At 44.2% G+C, this 21,277-nt stretch overlaps 1 protein-coding gene across 1 annotated transcript in view; it reads right to left on the bottom strand.

Annotated features, from left to right (window-relative positions):
* Positions 1-21,277, bottom strand: part of LOC134528623 (bestrophin-4-like) — a 273,946-nt gene that overhangs the window by 65,954 nt on the left and 186,715 nt on the right. The window contains exon 3 of the mRNA XM_063362374.1: positions 10,657-10,828. Within this exon, the coding sequence (XP_063218444.1) occupies positions 10,657-10,828 (172 nt within the window). The remainder of the gene's footprint in view (positions 1-10,656; positions 10,829-21,277) is intronic.

The raw sequence follows: 21,277 nt of genomic DNA, 5'->3' as shown, positions 1-21,277 counted from the left end.
ATTGCTTCTGTGATTGGCTTACAGTTTATCTGAAGGACTTTGAGCCAATGGAAAACCTTCAACCAAAAAAACTATCGAATCTCGCAAGCGTCCCAGTTGACAGGTGTCACGAGTCATCAGTAGCCAATGGGCAGGTGGCATTTGCCTGAGTATGTAGAGGGTTGTGGAGTCTATCCTAGAGGTCATCGAAAGCGCGAATTTTTCCAGTCTCTAGCGATCGGAGCACCACCACCAAGTGCGAGTCCCACCCAATCAGAATCCAGGACCTCGGAGGAAACATGATCTCACAGCCCACAAGAGCAGTGTAGGGTTGGGTATGAGGGGGGGGGGGGAGAGCCGTGAACTGTTCGCACGCTATACTGCGCGCCGTCTCAGCTTCACAATGGCCGGAAGGAGGCTCGAAGAGAGAGCAGGGGAGCCGAGAAGGGTAATTCTCCGGCGTGCTACAGTGGGAACATCACCTCTGCTGACGTCTTTCATTCGCTCTTCAGGAGTCTGCAGCGCTACAGTGCGCGTGTTGATGAAGGCCGCCCAATTAAGCCCGTGTAAGTTTCCACCTCGCTCCAAGCACCGACGACAGAGCACGGAGAGAGAGTTTGAAATGAAGTCTTGTATCATTTCGCAAACTAAAAAAAAAAAAAAAAAAAAAAACAACATTACGAACTGCACCCATCAGAGTCTATGGATGTAAAAACACCAGGAGTTTCAGACATTTAATTGGGGTTTTGTAAGAGAGTATGTTGTTTGAAGTAACAAAAAACAAACAAAACTTAATATTTTTGTACACTTTTTCGAACATAAAAATGTTTCCTCTTCGCACTCGAAATTGCGAATTTTGATTGAAAAATAATAAATATATAAAGGGTAGTTTTTACGAAGATCCAGCTATCTAAACCACGATCATCTCTCGGTTTATCAGAGGCGAATGCTTCCTTGGAAAAAGTCCGTAAACGTGCTGTGATTCCCTGTATTCATAATTGAATAGTGCGAAAATGTTTTGTAATTTCCTGCATTATTGGTTGAATACTGCGTAAATGTGTTGTATTTCCCTGAATTATTAGTTGAATAGTGCGTAAAAACGCTGTATTCCCCTGCATTATTGATTGAAAAATCCGTAAACGTGCTGTGATTCCCTGTATTCATCGTTGCATAGTGGGTAAATGTGTTGTATTTCCCTGCATTATTGGTTGAATAGTGTGTAAATGTGTTGTATTTCCCTGCATTATTGGTTGAATACTGCGTAAATGTGTTGTATTTCCCTGCATTATTGGTTGAATACTGCGTAAATGTGTTGTATTTCCCTGCATTATTGGTCGAATAGTGCGTAAATGTGCTGTATTTCCCTGCATTATTGATTGAAAAGTCCGTAAACGTGCGGTAATTCCCTGCATTCCTGGTTGAAAAGTCCGTGAACGTGGTGCAACTGCCAAGACGCCGCTGGAACGTTGCGCAGCTGTGACGGGCTTGTTGGCTGGGAGCCCTGCCAGCAGCGGGGGAAAGCGGGGCGGGCCGGCCGCCAGCTCGCGGGCCCGCCATTGCGTGGGCGGCCAGCGGTCACCGCCCCCGCCGCCCCCGCCGCCCCCGCCGACCAACACCCGGCCGCGCTTCGACGCCCGCCGCAGAATACATCATCCCGCAGGTGGAGAACGGAGATATTCGCGAATTCATTTCGTGATAGGCTAAAAATCAAACATGTGAATAATTCGGCTGGTTCTGCTATTGGATCGCAGTTTAACTGGATCTCTCTGGGAAAATGACAGACTATTGACCAAAGAAGCCTCAAATCACAAGCTACCCAGTGGAGACGCCTTACAATTAAGCACCCAATGAACACCAGTGTTTGCTTGAGAAATGCAGAGGATAATGGAGGCTATCCTAGAGGTCATTGAATCCGCGAATTTTTCCGGTGTCTTTTCATCACGCGATAGGATCAAATCCCTCTACTATTGGCTACGGCTTATGTAAAGGACTCTGGGCAAATGAAAGACAAGTCGACCAAAGAATCGTCGAATTACGGACAACGTGTCGGTAGTCAGCAGCCAATGAACAAGTGACATACTTGCTTAAGCATGCATAGGACGACGGAGTCTATTATAAGAAAGGTGAGTGACACAGCGAAATTTTTCACGGGGACGCGGCGTGGTGGATCCTCGCAGTAATGCTTCTGCTCCTTGGTGGCACAAACGTTCCACGGGATCCGGGTTTGAATCCTGAGCTGGCTTGCACGCGGCCTCCTGGGTGTTTCCTAGCACAGACCGTCTACCATTCGTTCCCTACATCTGGACACCGGGCAAGTTCGGACTCCACTATCCTCTAGGCGGTCGTGCACATCACTAGAGAACTGAAAAATTCGCGGGTTCAATGACCTCCAGGATAGACTCTACTACAGTCTACACAGTCGGACAAATTCCACCTGTTCATTGGCTGCTGATTTGTGAGTCAACTCGACTAATGTCTGTGTTTCGACACTTCTTTGAGCGAGGGTCTCTAATTGGCCCTCATTACTTCAGATTAACGGAGAACCCAATGGCAGAAGCAGCACTAAGGTATAATTATTTGAATTGGAGCATTCCACGAGATGTATCCGCGAATTTTTCAGGTCTCTACACATCACGTGTTCGCTGGGTGTTGATTCATGTTGACGGCAACTGGAATGCATTTGCAGTGAAGTGTATTTCATCCGGCATTGTATGGTTCGGTGCAATGAAACCGCTCGCGTTCAGATGTTAGCTGGATGACCTTCGGCCGTCAGGTCGTAGCACTCACAGTTTATCCTCACTATATAATTTATAGAGACAGGAAAAATTCGCGAGTTCATTTCGCGATAGGCTAATATACAAATAGTTATACCTCAGTGCTGCCTCTGTTATTGGCTCACAACTCACCTGGATGTTTCTGGGTCAATGAGAAACACCCAGCTAAAGCTGTATCAAATCACAGGCTGCTACGTTGGGACTTCTCACAAGACAGCAGCCAATGAGTGGGTGACATTTGACCGAGTGTACGTAGAACTATGGAGTTCATCCTACAGGTCATTGAACCCGCGAAATTTTCCGGTCCCTACAAATAATAACATTGTTTCATAAAAATAGTCCATAGTTCCTGCACGGTCTCACAACTCAGTAACCAATGAGTAGAGACCGGAAAAATTCGCGGACTCATTTCGCGATATGCTAAAATTCAAATAATTATAACCTTGTGCTGCTTCTGCTATTGGTTCACTGTTAATATGTAGGACTCTTGGCCAACTAGAGACCATCAATCAAAGAAGTATCCAATCACGAGTTACCCACTTGAGACGCAAACAAAATTCAGCACCCAAATGAACAGGCGCCGTTTGCCCAAGTAGGTAGAGAATCATGGTGTCTATCCTGAAGGTCATTGAATTCGCTAATATTTTCCAGTCTCTACCAATGAGGTCGTTGGAACCAGAGGTGTCGTGCAAGCGTCTGCGGGGTAGACGCCACAGTCGTGTGGTGGTCAGGAAAGTGTCGGAGGTAGGAACTGGAAAAATTCGCGGATTCATTTCGTGACATGCTACAATTCAAATAATTATACCTTACTGCTGCTTCTGCCATTGGTTCACTGTTAATCTGGAGTAATGAGGGCCAATAAGAGACCCTCACTCATAGAAGTGTCGAATCACAGGCTGCCCAGTCGAGACGACTCACAAGTCAACAGCCAATGAACAGTTGGAATTTGCTCCGAGTGTGTAGAGGATAGTGGAGTCTATCCTGGAGGGCATTGAACCGCGCGTATTTTTCCCGTCTCTAGTCGGAGGTATCTGGACCCGGACTGCAGGCGGTCTCGGCAGTCGAGACGTGAAAGCGCCGAGGTTCGCGCTGTCGCGGAATGTCCACGGGGGAAGGGGGAAGGGGGATGGGGGATGGGGGCAGGCGACCCTGGATAGGATCCGCGTCCCTTGCGCCAGGCAGGGGAGACCGGAGGGACCACACAAGCGGGTTTCGCGCGGGCGGCAAACGTGACGGACGTTTCCTTCAGCCAGCGGGCTTTCTAGGAGCACTTACATTCACCCCGCCCGCTCGACACAACTTCAGATCATACTACGAACTTAAATACATTCAAAATACAAATGAAACAAGAATGACTTTAAACTCGCAAATATATATATATATATATCACTAAGGGGCAGGCATTTTTCGCGAGAAAAAAAATCTGAACGCCTATTAAACAGCAATGTGGTATGCCCGATTTTCCTGTTTCTTTGTTGTGATTGGCGGTCGTCTGCATGATAAGCCTTCGCCTTATTTGACCCAGCCATTCACGAAGCATTTTCTTCCGCGCTGAATTACTGTGATTGGGGTGTTGACTGGAGAAACTCGACCAATCCTAAACACAGGCGATGTTACACTGTTCTAACTCTCAGCTAGTCTCGGAAATCTTTTCGCGAAAAATACACGCCCCTATACAGCACGTTATTTTGTAACATCTCATTTATTAAAATTAGAATTGTAAACACCTATTATTATTAATGATTACAGATCAAATTATGGTTTTAATCATATCTCTCGTGTCTGAAGATTTACTTACGAAAGATCAATCTCTAAATTCTCTATAGTTTTTTTTTTACTTATTTTAAATATTAAAAATTCCAGAAAATTAACAATAACATTTGTTTTAAAAATCCCTAAAAAAAACTAAACTATACACCCGAACGCTTCAAATATTATCAAACAGCTGAATAATTAACAAATATATTGTTTCGTTGACTGTGATTAGAGACCGGAAAAATTCGCGGATTAATTTCGTGATAGGCTGAAATCCAAACACGTGTACAATTCTGCTGGTTTTGCTATTGGTTCGAAGTTTAACTTGAGCTCTCTGGGCCAACGAGTGATTATCGACCAAAGAATCATCGAATCACAAGCCACCTAGTGGAGACGCCTCACAAGTTAGCACCCAATGAACACACGTGTTTGCTTGAAAAATGCAGAGGATAATGGAGGCTAGCCTAGAGGTAATTGAATCCGCGAATTTTTCCGGTCTCTAAATGTGAAACTTTAACAATAGTCACAAATTCGTGTGAAAAAAATTCGACTGTTTACATTAGCTTCTAAATCATAACAGCTTATCTAAGAACGACATAAGGTTTATTAACAAGATGACAAATCTCCCTTTTTTTAAAAAAAAAATATGGTTTTAATTCACCACTATCATCAGTCGCCAAAGCATCTAATGTCACTCGCTTTAACACTAGTTAACATTACTGTATTTTCAAATCTTAAGGCGACCTAATCGCTCTTCAAATAACGATAGTATCATTTCGATGCAACTGCTATCTACAGTGCAATACATCTAACTTGGACACTTTTGAATTCACAGTGCTTCCTTTCAAAAAGAAGTTGTAAGTTTTACTCAGTTGTCACAGGTGTTAAGTTGTGCTACTGTGCAGGTACTGACTGTAGTAGCTGTCTGAAGTAGAATAAAGACCGTTCAAAGTAGCTGGACATCTCTATGGCGCGCTGTCCGTGTCTCGCGTAAAGCGATTGCGCCTTCGCACAGCTGAGACGCAACTTGCACAGCAAGCTTGCACTGCGGGAGGTCTACGTCTCAGTAGGTCCCGCGAGCTCTGTCGCTAGGACTACCCCAGCTGCAGCAATGGAACCCTAGGTTTCAGGTGACGTAACCCCTGTAATATACCAGCTATGTCAGTGAACACTTAAGACAAATTACACGACATTGTGAGTGCTGGCTGGGAATCAACAGCACTGCAAGAGATGGAGAAATCTGCTAAGGAAGAAACCCAGATTGCAGTGGAAAAAGGTAAAGTTTTCAGAAATGGAGTTCCAATTTTAACAGTAATTGCAGATGGAGCATATGCAAAACGTTCATACAAGAACATTAATTACAGCTCCCTCTCTGGTGTCGCTGCTATATCCGGGTTCGGTTCCAAGCAGGCTCGGCAGACGTGGCTAATGTTACACTTTAAGGCTCCCGCCTACCCGGGCACACATTCATGTGCAGAGCTTCAGAAAAAATACCGCGCGATTTGGAAACAGCTCAACATATCCGAAGAATGTTTGTCCACGAAAAGCACATAATAATAACCTGAGGGTGGATCGGTAGTTCTGTTTCTGTACTTAATTTTTCAACTGTATTTTTAGAATAGCGAAATCTGCTAAAACTCGTGTTTTCAAAATAATATTAGGGTATGAAACAACCGATACAGATTCTTGAAAGCACTAAAAAGATTTGCGTTACAATTTAAGCTTCATTTGTCCACCATATAATGTTATGGTTACCGATCAGATCCCACGACGAGAAGACCACGTGTCAGAGCCTTGCGCTTAGGGGCGATACCGCGCCAGAGGCACCAGGCAACGTCGCACGCACCACCACGTTTCCCCACACAAGTACATTCACGTGGTTATTTCTTGTGAGTTCGCGTCACCGACATGGTTGTAGTAGCAGTAAGTGAAGTTAATTTGACCACGTGAATACATGAACCTAGGTCTGTCATCACTGGTAAGTCATAGCTAGGTAATGAATTTTTACATACCACTGACATCTTTTGTGACTAAAAAAATGATGTGAGGATAGATGATATCATGCTGACATCGTACTGATATAATACCAAAATCATTTTCTTACGTACATTTGGAAAGTAGAAATGATTTCATATCACACATTTAAAAACAAAGTTTAAGTTTTCACTTCTGTTGACAGTCCCCATGACTGGCTATTCCCCCCCCCCCCCCCCCCCCCCCCGCGACGAGAGGCTACACGCGGCCTGGAGCTCTCGGCGGGCCCGCGGTTCGAAGCCCGGACCTGGAGACCCGCGCAGCCTGTGACGTCGCCCTGCGGCGGTGTTGCCAGACCGGGCAGCGAGTCTGAGCCCTCTGCCGGAGCGGCAACAGCGCCGGGCGTGGAACACACCAACCCAGGAATACTGGCAGCTCGCGGGAAGCATACCTACGATTCACTCGTCCTTCTGGACATACCCGAATGGGAAGCCTTCATTTCACAGACGAGAGAGCCACACCCGAAGTTCCCCGAAGTTCATGCTCGCTTTTTTTTTCCCGTACCACAACAGGTGTATTTATTTAGGATGTAGCTTACTCATACGTCATACGCCGTTCTAGCTCATTGTATAAACCGGTTTGGCATTAAATTTTGCGGTCGATTAGGATAGGTTAGCTACATTATAAATACTTTAAAACATTGTGGATGGTTGGTTATATTAGGTAAGTATAGCTACATTAAAAATACTGTAAAATCATTTTATGGTTGCTTAGCACATAACTTTTTAATATGTAGCTATCCAGCGCTAGGAAACCGTTTCCATGATTTCACAGTATCTAATGTAGCTATCCTAACCAAATCAACCGTCCACAATGTTTTAAAGTATTTATAATGTAGCTAACCTAACCTAATTGACCATTAGTTATCATGAGTTGTCCAAAATAAAGATTCAAGGACACACGGCAAAAGAAAAATATGACGGCGTACAAATATATACCGTTGCCTTTTTTTGGTCTTTCCTTTTATCAACACCGCCATATTTATTTACAATGAACAAAAAAAACCTGAAGATGCACGATCGGGCGTTTGGCTCTCTCGTCTGTGAAAATAAGGCTCCTCACACATCACGAAGTTAAACGAATTTGAGTATTCGGGTATGTCCATAAGGCTGTGTGAATCGTAAGCTTCCCTTCAGCTCGCAGCTGTTCCGACTAACTCCCTCTACTAGCACGCGAAACGGAAATTACGAATATCATCTACGGCTTAGCGTACGGCTTGTACAACCGTTTTATTTTCAGATTACGGTGTTTTATGAATACAAAAAAAATTGCATCTGTAGCTCGTGTGCAAAAATAGTACCGACGTCCAAATAAACATAATGCCCAAATATTACTATAGTGTACGAAACAAAAAAAGGGGGACATGCAACATGACATTATTCTCAAGAATATTTTTTAAAAAAATCATCAGTATAAAGGAACATTATGCAAAGTATTCTGTTACTTATAAATATTTTTGATATCCCCCCAAAAAAATACAAACATATTTAAATGTCTGTGGAGTCTCCGCGCGGCAGAAGTGAAACGTTATGCCCAATATTTTATTAGGTATAGGAAATATAATTCTCTTTGATTGATATTGCAGATAAAGAAAAATATTTTTTTTTTTAAATTAAGCGAGCACTAATACATTCTATTGCGAAAGTATAAGAGTGTGCAAGTGTTTAAGTATGCTGTGTTATTTCTACCTCTCCCCTACCGTCTCCTCTACCGGTTTCCCCAACACTTACCTATATATTACTAGGGACCGGAAAAATTCACAGGTTCAATGACCTGTAGGATGAACTCCATAGTTCTACCTACACTCGGTCAAATGTCACCCACTCATTGGCTGCTGTCTTGTGAGACGTCCCAACGTAGTAGCCTGTGATTCGATAAAGCTTTGGTTGGGTGTTTCTCATTGGCTCAGAGTCATCCAGGTGAGTTGTGAGCCAATAGCAGAGGCAGCACTGAGGTATTACTATTTGTATTTTAGCCTATCGCGAAATGAATTGGCGAATTTTTCCTATCTCTATCTATTACTCACCACGTACCTATCTATTCCCCACCACGTACTTAATTATCCCCCTCTCGTAACGCTCGATAATTGTAGTCCCCTCAGCAAAGAAGTTCCACTTCAGAAATGACGATGATATTGTTGTCTCGGGACTGCGCCGGGCGACCCGCCTGCTCGCCACTTCCCGCTCGTCCGCCCGCCATTTGCATAAACTGTCCCGCCCGCCGCCTGACTCACGGCGCAGTTAGGCCCGTCACAACACTGCCCCGACAGTCACGTGGCCTGCAGCCAATTAGGCGGCCAGGAAAAAGATTCCATCCGCCCGTCCGGCAAAGCTACCAATAGCGTCATACTTCTGATGGACGGACGGGCGACATAACCTCCAAATTTCAACTAAGTTTTTGCGTGTGAAATGTTTAAACACATTTCAAAAGCTTATTTTTTAAAAAAAAAAAATAATAATTCGAGTGACAGATGGTAAAATGATTGTTTAACTAATATAATTACAAAAGAGAATTTTTTTTGACGTGAAAACGTCTTATAAATCGATGAACGCCGGCTGCACGCACGAAAAAGCATGACTCATTGGTACGTTCCGCCTGAGCCAAGAGTGCAACAACCAGCCAACCACCGTGCGAGAAAATCTACTATAATATCAAAGAGGTTAAGGCGGGCTTTCAGAAATTTAAAAAATTTGATTTATTTGTCCAATTTCGTCATTTCAAATTTACAAATTATTGACATTGATTTGATTTCAGTTTATTTCTATAACTAATTGTTTGTGATTATATTTAAACAAATTATTTAAATTAAATTTGCAAAAACTGTAAATAATATTTGAAAATTAAAAAGTATGCAATTTTTCATCAATGTTATCTTATGACATTATCACGTAAAATTATCGTCCGTAAACCGACTTTACAGACAACCACACTTTTTTTTTTTTTAATAAAAATAATCTGAGTCACAGATGGTAACATGATTGTTCAACTAAAATATAATTATATAAGAGATTTTTCTTTCTTTTCAAAATTTAAGTTTTCCCAAGAGTTGTCAGAACTGAAACAGCTGTACAGTCCGGGCCTATCAGAAAATTATTCTCGGAATAAAGGACGGAGGAAGAAAGATATCATGCAGAGAGTACACACAAGTAGATTTTTGACTTTGTTCAATTATGACTAATGAAAATCTATTTTACAGCTATGGACGTACTTCCAAATTAATTAAACCCTGAACACCGATGATTTCACAGGTGAAAATATTTGTTTCAGTTAATCATTGTTAAATTCAGAAACTGCATAAAACAATTTATACGCCTTAAGAATGCACTGAAGTCCCATTTACAGAGAGGTAAATACTGTGGTTTTATACCATTTCTTATCTTTGTATTGTAAATTAATTTACGATTTTTTTTTCGTTCAAGTAAAAATTAGTATTATTTGAAAAATTGTTTATTGTTTTCTGTTTTTGGTGCTAATGACTAAAACAACCTTATTTGCTCATGATTATTTAGTTAAATGACGCGCATTTAAAATAAAAACCAGAACAGATTTAGACAATAATTTTCAAAAACAAAACTGCGTATGTGGAAAATGGGTATTGTAAAAGCATTGTGTATTTAATTCATTTTGCAGAAAACTATTGTAAATTATCGCAAGAGACCCTATAAAATATTATAAAAATGTTTATAACCATGAGTCATAAAATGAAGCGAATGTAGTATAGCGGGAAGCCTAAGATGTACAAGTTCTGTCCCTTCCCGAACACGCCCGAATATTCACCTTCGGCCAACCTCGGGTTTATATATATATATATATATATATATATATATATATATATATATATATATATTTATATTTCTCTGTTTATTCTAATGTAGTAATACTAACCTAACTAACCGTCCATAGTGTTTTTTAAAGTGTTTTAATGTAGCTAACCTAACCGACCACTTATAATATTTGAATTCGTTTTTCCTGCGCAAGAATAAAAAATCCCGAGGTTGGCCGAAGGTGAATATTCGGGCGTGTTCGGGCAGGGACAGAACCTGATGGTAGTACGGCTGTATTGGCCGAGCCGCCGAGGCGCGCGGCGGAGCGAGGAGGTAGTTGCGCGACTCACCACTCCCGTGATGGCGGCGCTGACGAACAGCGCCAGCGAGTCCGGCCACGGCAGCAGGCGGTACTGGTCCCACCAGCGGCGCACGATTAGCGTCACGTAGAAGCCCAGCACGAACGACATGGGGATGCTCTCGCTCTGCTGGCTGAAGTACATGCGGATCTTCTCGAACACCCTGCGGGCAGCACGCACCCCGAACCCCTTCATCACACGCTGTACACTCGGAGATAATTACTGCTTCCTCTTTTACTCCAGACACATCCTTCCTACTCTCTGATAGAATTCTTTGACCTAATAACAGATAAGAAAACTAAACTCTGGTAAATGTATTTAAATCCATCACAAAACGATGAGAAAAATATTGAGTTTTGTGAACTAACTCTTCGCTATGAGCTTTATTTAGACTTCAGTTTGTACAATTTCTTATGTACCCATGGATTCTTTTTTCCATCTCTCTTTCTTACTTTTGAAATGTAAAAGTACTCTGTAATATTTAGTTTTTGTGGTTGTACAGTTTGTTTGTATATATGTATATATTTGTATTAATTGACTTGTTCTATATCCCGGAGTCCTTACCTCCATATGGGATCTACAGAACAAAAATTGAATAAATAAATAAATAAATAAACAAATCAGCACCCGACAGCTGCACTGAAACAAAAAATGTGACCGAATCTTCCAGTACTCACCAAAGATGTGTAGCATATAAGACCGGAAACAAGCAAATTCGTGTGTTCTCATGTGCAAACAGGGACGTCGGAACAGGGGGGGGGGGGGCAGGAGGGGCGATTCGCCTCCGTTCTGTTAGGCATGGAGGGGGGGGGGGGGGGGCGAGAGTAGCATTTCGCCCCCCTCCTTTTCCCAGAATAAATGTTTGGTCCTAGTAGTATTTTTCTCAACCAGTAGTTACAAACGTTGCATTGGTGATCACATTGACTAGAAAATCAAATTTATGATTGTCAATGTACTGTAAAATGATTGCATATTCCTAGATGGTATTTTATTTAAATTGTACTACATCTACTGTCAGAGTAGTATTTAATGCATACTACGTCATCAAATTCTTGGAATGGTATATTTAATATTTTGATTCGGAAACTCATTAAATAGCACAATTATGCATCTAAAATTCCCAATTTTTCAGGGGGAGGGCCCCCGGACCCCCCGCTCTAGAACTGAGGTAAGTGTGATACATATTTTCGCCCCCCCCCCCCCCCCCACTTACAATACGAAACTTGGGCCTCGGACACTAAATTTAATGTAGCATTCTTTAAAATAATTCCGAGCGTGATAAGTATTTACAAAATATGTGTTTTTTTTAACAACATTCCATGGCGCGAATCACAAATAGTTCCGCTACCTGCCGCTAGAATTCGCTACTGGAGCAGCTACGTCATTTATAAAATCATTCGATTTGCAGAGAAAAATTTTGAACTGTAAAATTTAAACTACTCCGATAAAAGCGAATATGACTTCAATAAATACTAGACCCCTGCTTTGGGCCTGATTTTAGGCCATTTTTTTTTATTAAGACTGATATCAAACAGAAACACGGATACTTCGCGAATTCATTCATCATATGCCTAGGCGTCGGAGCTTAATGAACACCCGGATTAGCTTTGCTTCTTCAAAATCAAAATTTGTTTTGAGAGCAACATGCTGTTCCGATGTGATCAAAGGAGAACCAGAAATTTTGCGAAGAATATAAAACCTAAGGCTATAACAACTTTGGTTCTCTATAAATGGTATTAGCCAGCTAAATAGGTTACACACACACGCATTTATGGGAAATCAACGTGTCTAATCTTGCTTCGTGATGTACGGTGGGTATACACGTGCACGCACACACACACACACACACACACACACACACACACACACACACACACACACACATATATATATATATATATATATATATATATATATATATAAAAGATTTGATATAAGCCTGTTAAATTTAATAGGTGGTTCTGGTAAAATATAAAGTGAAAATAATTTTACGAGTATTTTGATGACTTGAGTGTACAATCAAATATAACCTTAGAAGCGCTTTTTTAAAATGGCGACGTCTGTTTGCTGTCTGTTTGTGCACGAGTGTACACAAGAATCGTTCTTTGCGGTACCTGGGTACTGCACTTCCAATCAAGACGGAAACCAGTGACGCCACTTCCGGGGGACAGGTACGTGTAAGTATACTTAGAGACCGGAAAAATTCGCGGTTTCAATTCGCGGTAGGCTAGAATCCAAATGTGTTTAACTTTTTGCTTCTTCGGTGATTGGACCACCGGTTGTCTGAAGGACTCAAAAGCATTCTAGTTAGTAGAGACCTGTAAAATTCGCGGATTCATTTCGCGATAGGATAGAGTCCAAATACTTTTTACATTATTTTGCTTCTGTGATTGAGCCACAGTTTATCTGAAGGACTCTGGGCCAATGAATAATCTTTAACAGAAGAATTAGCGAATCACGATCATTCCAGTCAACAGGTGTTACGAGTCTGTAACCAATGAGCAGATATAATTTGTCGGAGTGCATAGAGGATCTTGGAGTATATCCTGTAGGTCAATGAATTCGCGAATTTTTCCGGTCCCTAAGTATACGCTTCAAGCTAATTCGGACACGGCCTGATTCTCAAAACTCTGTGTGCAGTGACTGGACCACAGTTCTTCTGATAAGCCCCCGCGACTCTGAGCTGATACAGCAAGTAGTAGCGTAGCCGACCCACGCACAGCTCAGTGGAAGGTAAAGGAGGTTTCTCTCGAAGGAAATAGTCCCAACGAATAAGAAAATAACGACTTAACAGTACAGACCGGAAAAATTCGCGAGTTCATTTCGCGATAGGCTAAAATACAAATAGTTATACCTCAGTGCTGCCTCTGCTATTTGCTCACAACTCACCTGGATGACTCTGGGCCAATGAGAAACACCCAACCAAAGCTGTATCGAATCACAGGCTGCTACGTTGGGACGTCTCACAAGACAGCAGCCAATGATTGGGTGACATTTGACCGAGTGCACGTAGAACTATGGAGTTCATCCTGCAGGTCATTGAACCCGCGAATTTTTCCGGTCCCTACTCATACACTGTCAACGGACAATAAGTTCACTTACTTACAACATGAATACTAAAGAATACTCTTGGTATATTAAGAACAACCTATTTTGCCCACTTTTATTTCGAACGAAACTCACAACTCGGAACTCGAAATACGGCGTAGGTTCCTACGAAGATTTGGTTATTTGAAATTAACGAAGAACTTTCCGTTTCTTTGAGATGAATTCTTCCTTGAAAAACTTGTAAATTTACCGTAATTTCTAACAGTGTAGCGATGGATAGCGGATAAAAATTTTTTTATGCTGGTTGGACTTCAGTGGACTAAGTGTCCAGTTTCACGACAGACAGAGCTACGCTTCATCAACAAATGATATAGAATTACCAACGGCGCAAAAAACTATAGGTAATTTTGTAGTAAATGTTGTAAGTTATTTACAACAGCAAAATCCCTTCGCATTATATATAATCTCAGTTTAAACGTTATTTATTCTATAGAGAAAAAATAAGTTATCTCTAGACGAATGCAACTGAGGTGGAATTTTAAATTGATCATTAGAAGAGTGGTAAAATATTTTTAACATTACTGTATTCCGAGTGATCATTCGTTAAATCAGACGAAAACTCAAGAGATATAAAACATTCCACAAAGTTTTTATCTGTGTGTAAGATTTCACATGCATGCAGACGGTAGTGTTATTATTATTTTGAACGTAGTTTTAAATAGCTAAATTATAAATTTTTATAACATGTCGAATAAATGAAACTACTCTTGCGGTACGATCAACACTAGTGAGGACCAATGATCGTCTGATCACGTGTGGTTTACATACTGGAAAAATTCGCGATTTCGATTACCTCTAGGATAGACTGCACAATCCCCTACACACTCGGGAAAATGCCACCTGCTCATTGGCTATTGACTCGTGACACCTGTCAACTGGGACGCTTGCGATTCGATACTTTTTTTGGTTGAAGGTTTTTTTCATTGGCTCAAAAGTCCTTCAGATAAACTGTAAGCCAATCACAGAAGCAATATAGAGATACAGTTGTTTGGATTATAGCATATCATGAAATTAACCCGCGAATTTTTCCGGTCTCTATTGTGGTTTAAAAGAAAAGCGAGGCTATAAACATGTTCATAGAATGAACTGCGGCGGCATTGCGACTTCCTCTCTCGGTTCACGGCGCGCGGCCAAACAGGTTGTCAAGGACTCGTCGGTGGAAAAAAGCTCTCGGTGTTTTCTGTTATTGTTTTGACAGGCGGGACTTCCGGGCTGTCTCTGTCACTCCGTTACAGGCACGCGACCATCACCACGCCGTGTGCTGCTCTTTGTTGTCGCCCGCTCGTGCACCGGTGGTCGCTGTCGTAGCTGCAGTCGACCTGGTGTCGTCACTGTAAGATAAGGTCCCCGCCCATACAGTTGTGCAGAGCTTCAGAATGGGGAAAAAAAAAACAAGCGAGTTGAAAACTGCTCGAGACATCCGAGTGGTGTCTGTTTACGAAAAAAATAATAATAAATAGAGACCGGAAAAATTCGCGAGTTCATTTCGCGATAGGCTAAAATACAAATAGTTATACCTCAGTGCTGCCTCTGCTATTGCCTCACAACTCACCTGGATGACTCTGGGCCAATTAGAAACACCCTGCCAAGATGTATCGAACCACAGGCTGCTACGTTGGGACGTCTCACAAGACAGCAGCCAATGAGTGGGTGACATTTGACCGAGTGTACGTAGAACTATGGAGTTCATCCTACAGGTCATTGAACCCGCGAATTTTTCCGGTCCCTAATTATTATAATAAAAAAAAACACGGGCGGTTCACGAACCAAGCGCGTCCCGGGGACAATCCCGGAACCGGAACTGGCCTGCAAAAGGGGGGGGGGGGGGGCATCTGGCGGGCCGCTCGGGGCTTAAGGCTCACCTCTAGACGAGGGGGGGGGGAAATGTAACGATGCGGTTACAAAATCGCGAACTCCATTCGCGAAGAAAGAGGAGGGCCAATTTGGTGGGCGGGACGTAAGCGCGGCGACTTTCACCCCCGCGGGTGTCGGCTCGGGTGACGACAGGAAAACAGCCGCCGATGAAGAACGAGCTGACCACCCGCCGCGCCGCAACGGCGCCGCCCGTCACCGGCCGTCACCGGCCGTCACCGGCCGTCACCGGCCGTCACCGGCCGTCACCAGCCATCACCGGCCATCACCGGCCGTCACCGGCCATCACACAGCCGTCACCAGCCGTCACCGACCGTCACCGGCCGTCACCAGCCGTCACCGGCCATCACCGGCCGTCACCAGCCATCACCGGCCGTCACCGGCCGTCACCGGCCGTCACCAGCCGTCACCGGCCGTCACCAGCCGTCACCGGCCATCACACAGCCATCACCAGCCGTCACCGGCCATCACACAGCCGTCACCAGCCATCACCGGCCGTCACCAGCCATCACCGGCCGTCACCAGCCGTCACCGGCCATCACCGGCCGTCACCAGCCGTCACCAGCCATCACACAGCCGTCACCGGCCGTCACCGGCCGTCACCGGCCGTCACCAGCCGTCACCGGCCATCACACAGCCATCACCAGCCGTCACCGGCCATCACACAGCCGTCACCAGCCATCACCGGCCGTCACCAGCCATCACCGGCCGTCACCGGCCGTCACCAGCCGTCACCGGCCATCACCGGCCGTCACCAGCCGTCACCGGCCATCACACAGCCGTCACCAGCCGTCACCGACCGTCACCGGCCGTCACCAGCCGTCACCGGCCATCACCGGCCGTCACCAGCCATCACCGGCCGTCACCGGCCGTCACCGGCCGTCACCAGCCGTCACCGGCCATCACACAGCCATCACCAGCCGTCACCGGCCATCACACAGCCGTCACCAGCCATCACCGGCCGTCACCAGCCATCACCGGCCGTCACCGGCCGTCACCAGCCGTCACCGGCCATCACCGGCCGTCACCAGCCGTCACCAGCCATCACACAGCCGTCACCGGCCGTCACCGGCCATCACCGGCCGTCACCAGCCGTCACCGGCCATCACACAGCCGTCACCAGCCGTCACCGACCGTCACCGGCCGTCACCAGCCGTCACCGGCCATCACCGGCCGTCACCAGCCATCACCGGCCGTCACCGGCCGTCACCGGCCGTCACCAGCCGTCACCGGCCATCACACAGCCATCACCAGCCGTCACCGGCCATCACACAGCCGTCACCAGCCATCACCGGCCGTCACCAGCCATCACCGGCCGTCACCGGCCGTCACCAGCCGTCACCGGCCATCACCGGCCGTCACCAGCCGTCACCAGCCATCACACAGCCGTCACCGGCCGTCACCGGCCGTCACCGGCCGTCACCAGCCGTCACCGGCCATCACACAGCCATCACCAGCCGTCACCGGCCATCACACAGCCGTCACCAGCCATCACCGGCCGTCACCAGCCATCACCGGCCGTCACCGGCCGTCACCAGCCGTCACCAGCCATCACACAGCCGTCACCGGCCGTCACCGGCCGTCACCGGCCATCACACAGCCGTCACCAGCCGTCACCGGCCATCACACAGCCGTCACCAGCCATCACCGGCCGTCACCAGCCATCACCGGCCGTCACCGGCCGTCACCAGCCGTCACCGGCCATCACACAGCCGTCACCAGCCGTCACCGGCCATCACACAGCCGTCACCGGCCGTCACCGGCCGTCACACAGCCGTCACCAGCCGTCACCGGCCATCACACAGCCGTCACCAGCCATCACCGGCCGTCACCAGCCATCACCGGCCGTCACAGGCCGTCACCAGCCATCACCGGAGTAGTATAGGTTAGCCGGAAATGGGACTGGGTCCTGGGTGTGGTGCCTGTGGTGCCGACCACCATCTTGGATTGTGACGTCACGGCGGCCATCTTGGAGGAGTGTAACGGGACATAGCGTAACGGGACAAGTTTGACCTTGACCTTTGACCCTCAAAATTCTCCAAAATTGGGCAAAAATTACCCAAAATTCCTCAAAAACCGTCAAAATTTACATTTCTGTGAAAAAAAGTCCGCCAAAAATTCTCAAAAAATTCCACAATCCAAAAATTAGAATTTCGAAAAATCCTCAAAAGTCGTTTTGCCCTAGAATGAACCCAAATTCCTAAAAGCGGCTTAAAACTCCTAAGAGCTAGCCGCTCTAAGCCGCCGAGGTCATGACCTTGAAAACTAGGATGTCATGACAGCCATATTGGATTATGACGTCACCGTTGCAATTTCCGTTACGGTTGCCATCTTTAACTTTTTTATTTATCATCCGATTTTAATGAAATTTTTTTTAAAATTAATAAAAAAAAATCACTTAATAAAATTTGAACAAAAGATTTATAAAAAACATACATTTACGACACGGAGTTCGGAGTCCTCGGTTCGAACCTAGTGAGGGCAAAAAAAAATGGCGACCGATCCTTCCCCCCATGGCGGATGCAGGCAGACTGACTCCCACCACTTTTTTTCAAAGCATATATAACGTCACCTAGTATGACGACACGTCCATCATCTTGAAATTTGGACGCCATCTTGAAAATCTTTATTTATTATCCGAATTTAATGAAAAAAAATTCCAAAATTCATCAAAAAATTAACATATTTGAATTCTGTTTGATTATATCGATGTACGTCCTAGGTTCGATTCCCGGCGAGAGTAAACGGTCGATCCTTCCTCCATGAAAGCTACCTAGACTGATCTAACACCAACAATACCAAGGTATATATCGTCAACTGGTATGACATCATGTCCGCCATCTTGTCTTCATCCGCTGGAGACCACCATCTTGTTTTCGTCTGCTAGAGTGTGCCGATACCATGTAGTATGATTATCTGGTCACCATACTTTTGTCCTCAACTGTTGACATTGAACATTGACCTTGACCTTGAACCTTAACCTTGAACTTTGACCTTGACCTTGAAATTTGACCTTGACCTTGAAATTTGACCTTGACCTTGAAATTTGACCTTGACCTTGAAATTTGACCTTGACCTTGAAATTAGACATTGTCCTTGAAATTTGACTTTGTCCTTGTCGACCATCATGGATCCGACATTTTATGTTCAGTACATGCTACCAGGAGCTACCACTTGCTGGAGTACGCCATATTGTGTGTACTTGTATTATAGAGTACATTTCCATCTGGATAATTTTATTCTAACCCGCTACAGTGCAGTAATCATTTATTATGGAGGTGCCCTCTACCATCTTGAAATTCGGCCGCCATCTTGAAATCATGTAATAATGTAGCTAGAAAAGCGGAATAAATCCAAAATTCATTAAATAAATCACTCATTAATTTACATATTGATTCGATCGATTCCCGTCCTCGGTTCGATCCCTGGCCGATACAAAACAACTTTAATTTTAAAAAAATACTAAAAAAGTGTTAGGTTTGAGAAAATAAAAACACCACAAGTTCTTTTAAAAAAAATTTATTACATAAATTCAATACACTACTACAAGTACAAAAAAAAACACTGACCAATTACCAAAGCCTTTTGGATTCCTCGATTCAAAGTCTTCTTATTGTACGGACTAAGCCTTTTACTTGACTTTAAATGTCTATCCGATCCGTTCATCACCACAGCCAGAGACGGACTGAAGTTCATAGCACTTATATAAAGTCTCATTAGCCGATACAACACATGAGTCAAATCAATAACCATGTTCATTATACGTCTCGGAGCATTTTTTATAATGACGATGTAAGCTATCGAGACGTGAAATTAGTTTATTGCACTTATTGCACTGAAATTGTATTCTTTGAACATTATTAGAACAACCGCTTCTTGCATGTCTGCGAGCATTTGAGGTGATAGTAAATGATGCACCACAGTATTTGCACTGATGCGAAGTACGCTCTTCATTAATTGAAGTATTCAATGCTGATGAAACTTCAGCTGATGGTGGAACAGCACATATAGTAGTCTCCTTCTGTGTTGTCAGAGGCGTTGCCAACGGGATCTGCTCCAACATCTTCGGCGCCGACGTCATGGTTCCCGTAGTCGATGGTACATCCTCCATCGAGTACGACGTTAAAGTCGGTAAAGATGCCATCGAAGTCTCAAGAACAGGCAATTACGCGACTTATGCACCAGAAGAAACAAACTAGGTGATCCGTACACCGTCGACGGCAGTAACAAACTGAGCGTCCTGCTGTCTAGGACTCGTTTATATACATTAACCGGTTTGAATAATACGCTAGTCAAATCAAGAACAATTTACTAAAATACTAGAGTCAAAACAACATTAAAAAAATAGAAGCACAATCAACAAAAAAGAAAGCACATTTGGAAGCACCTTCAAAAAAGGAAAAACAATAGGAAGCACCGACAACGAAAAGGCAGCATAATAGGAAGCACCGACTACGAAAAAACAGCACATTTGGAAGCACCGACTACGATAAAACAGCACATTTGGAAGCACCGACAACGAAAAGGCAGCACATTTGGAAGCACCGACTACGAAAAGGCAGCACATTTGACAGCACCGACAACGAAAAGGCAGCACATTTGGAAGCACCGACAACGAAAAGGCAGCACATTTGGAAGCACCGACTACGAAAAGGCAGCACATTGGGAAGCACCGACAACGAAAAGGCAGCACATTTGGAAGCACCGACTACGAAAAGGCAGCACATTTGGAAGCACCGACTAAGAAAAGGCAGCACATTTGGAAGCACCGACTACGAAAAGGCAGCATATTTGGAAGCACCGACTACGAAAAGGCAGCACATTTGACAGTACCGACTACGAAAAGGCAGCACATTTGACAGCACCGACAACGAAAAGGCAGCACATTTGGAAGCACCGACTACGAAAAGGCAGCACATTGGGAAGCACCGACTAAGAAAAGGCAGCACATTTGGCAGCACCGACAACGAAAAGGCAGCACATTTGGAAGCACCGACTACGAAAAGGCAGCACATTTGACAGCACCGACTAAGAAAAGGCAGCACATTTGGCAGCACCGACAACGAAATGCAGCACATTTGAAAGTGCCATCATCGAAAAGGCAGCACATTTGGAAGCTCCATCAACAAAAAAAAAGCAAAGAGGAAGCACAAGTTACGAGATCTAAGTCTTAGTTAGAAATCAGAATACAAGAAATAAAAACATTAAATTCTTATAATCTAAATTATTTATTTTATTGCTTTACATTATACAAATGCAAGTAAAACAAGCTATTATTGTATGTAGTCAGCATTCCTCAGTTCCTTGAGTATGAAAGATATTTCTTTGATCCACGAATAGTTTCCTGCACAAAGCGAACCATGTAGAAGTCTTAGCCTGTCAACCAACATGTTTGGATCTTTCCATGATGTGTAATCAATCTCTTCTACCACCATCTTCCTTGCACCTTTATAAATATTATGATCTCTGGTGTCTTCTGTTTTACCGCCAACCTCAGGGTAACTTTCATGTTTGAGACGGTGATCATCACAAGCTTGATCAGATTTATTTAATATATCACGTCGTTTCCACCGTTTCGGTTTCAGGACACCGCCACATTCTTCGATCTTGGCAGCTTTAGGTGCTTCATCAT

This window comes from Bacillus rossius, chromosome 1 (assembly GCF_032445375.1).
Source record: "Bacillus rossius redtenbacheri isolate Brsri chromosome 1, Brsri_v3, whole genome shotgun sequence".
Lineage (NCBI taxonomy): Eukaryota > Metazoa > Arthropoda > Insecta > Phasmatodea > Bacillidae > Bacillus > Bacillus rossius.
This window is presented reverse-complemented; position numbering and strand designations above follow the sequence as displayed.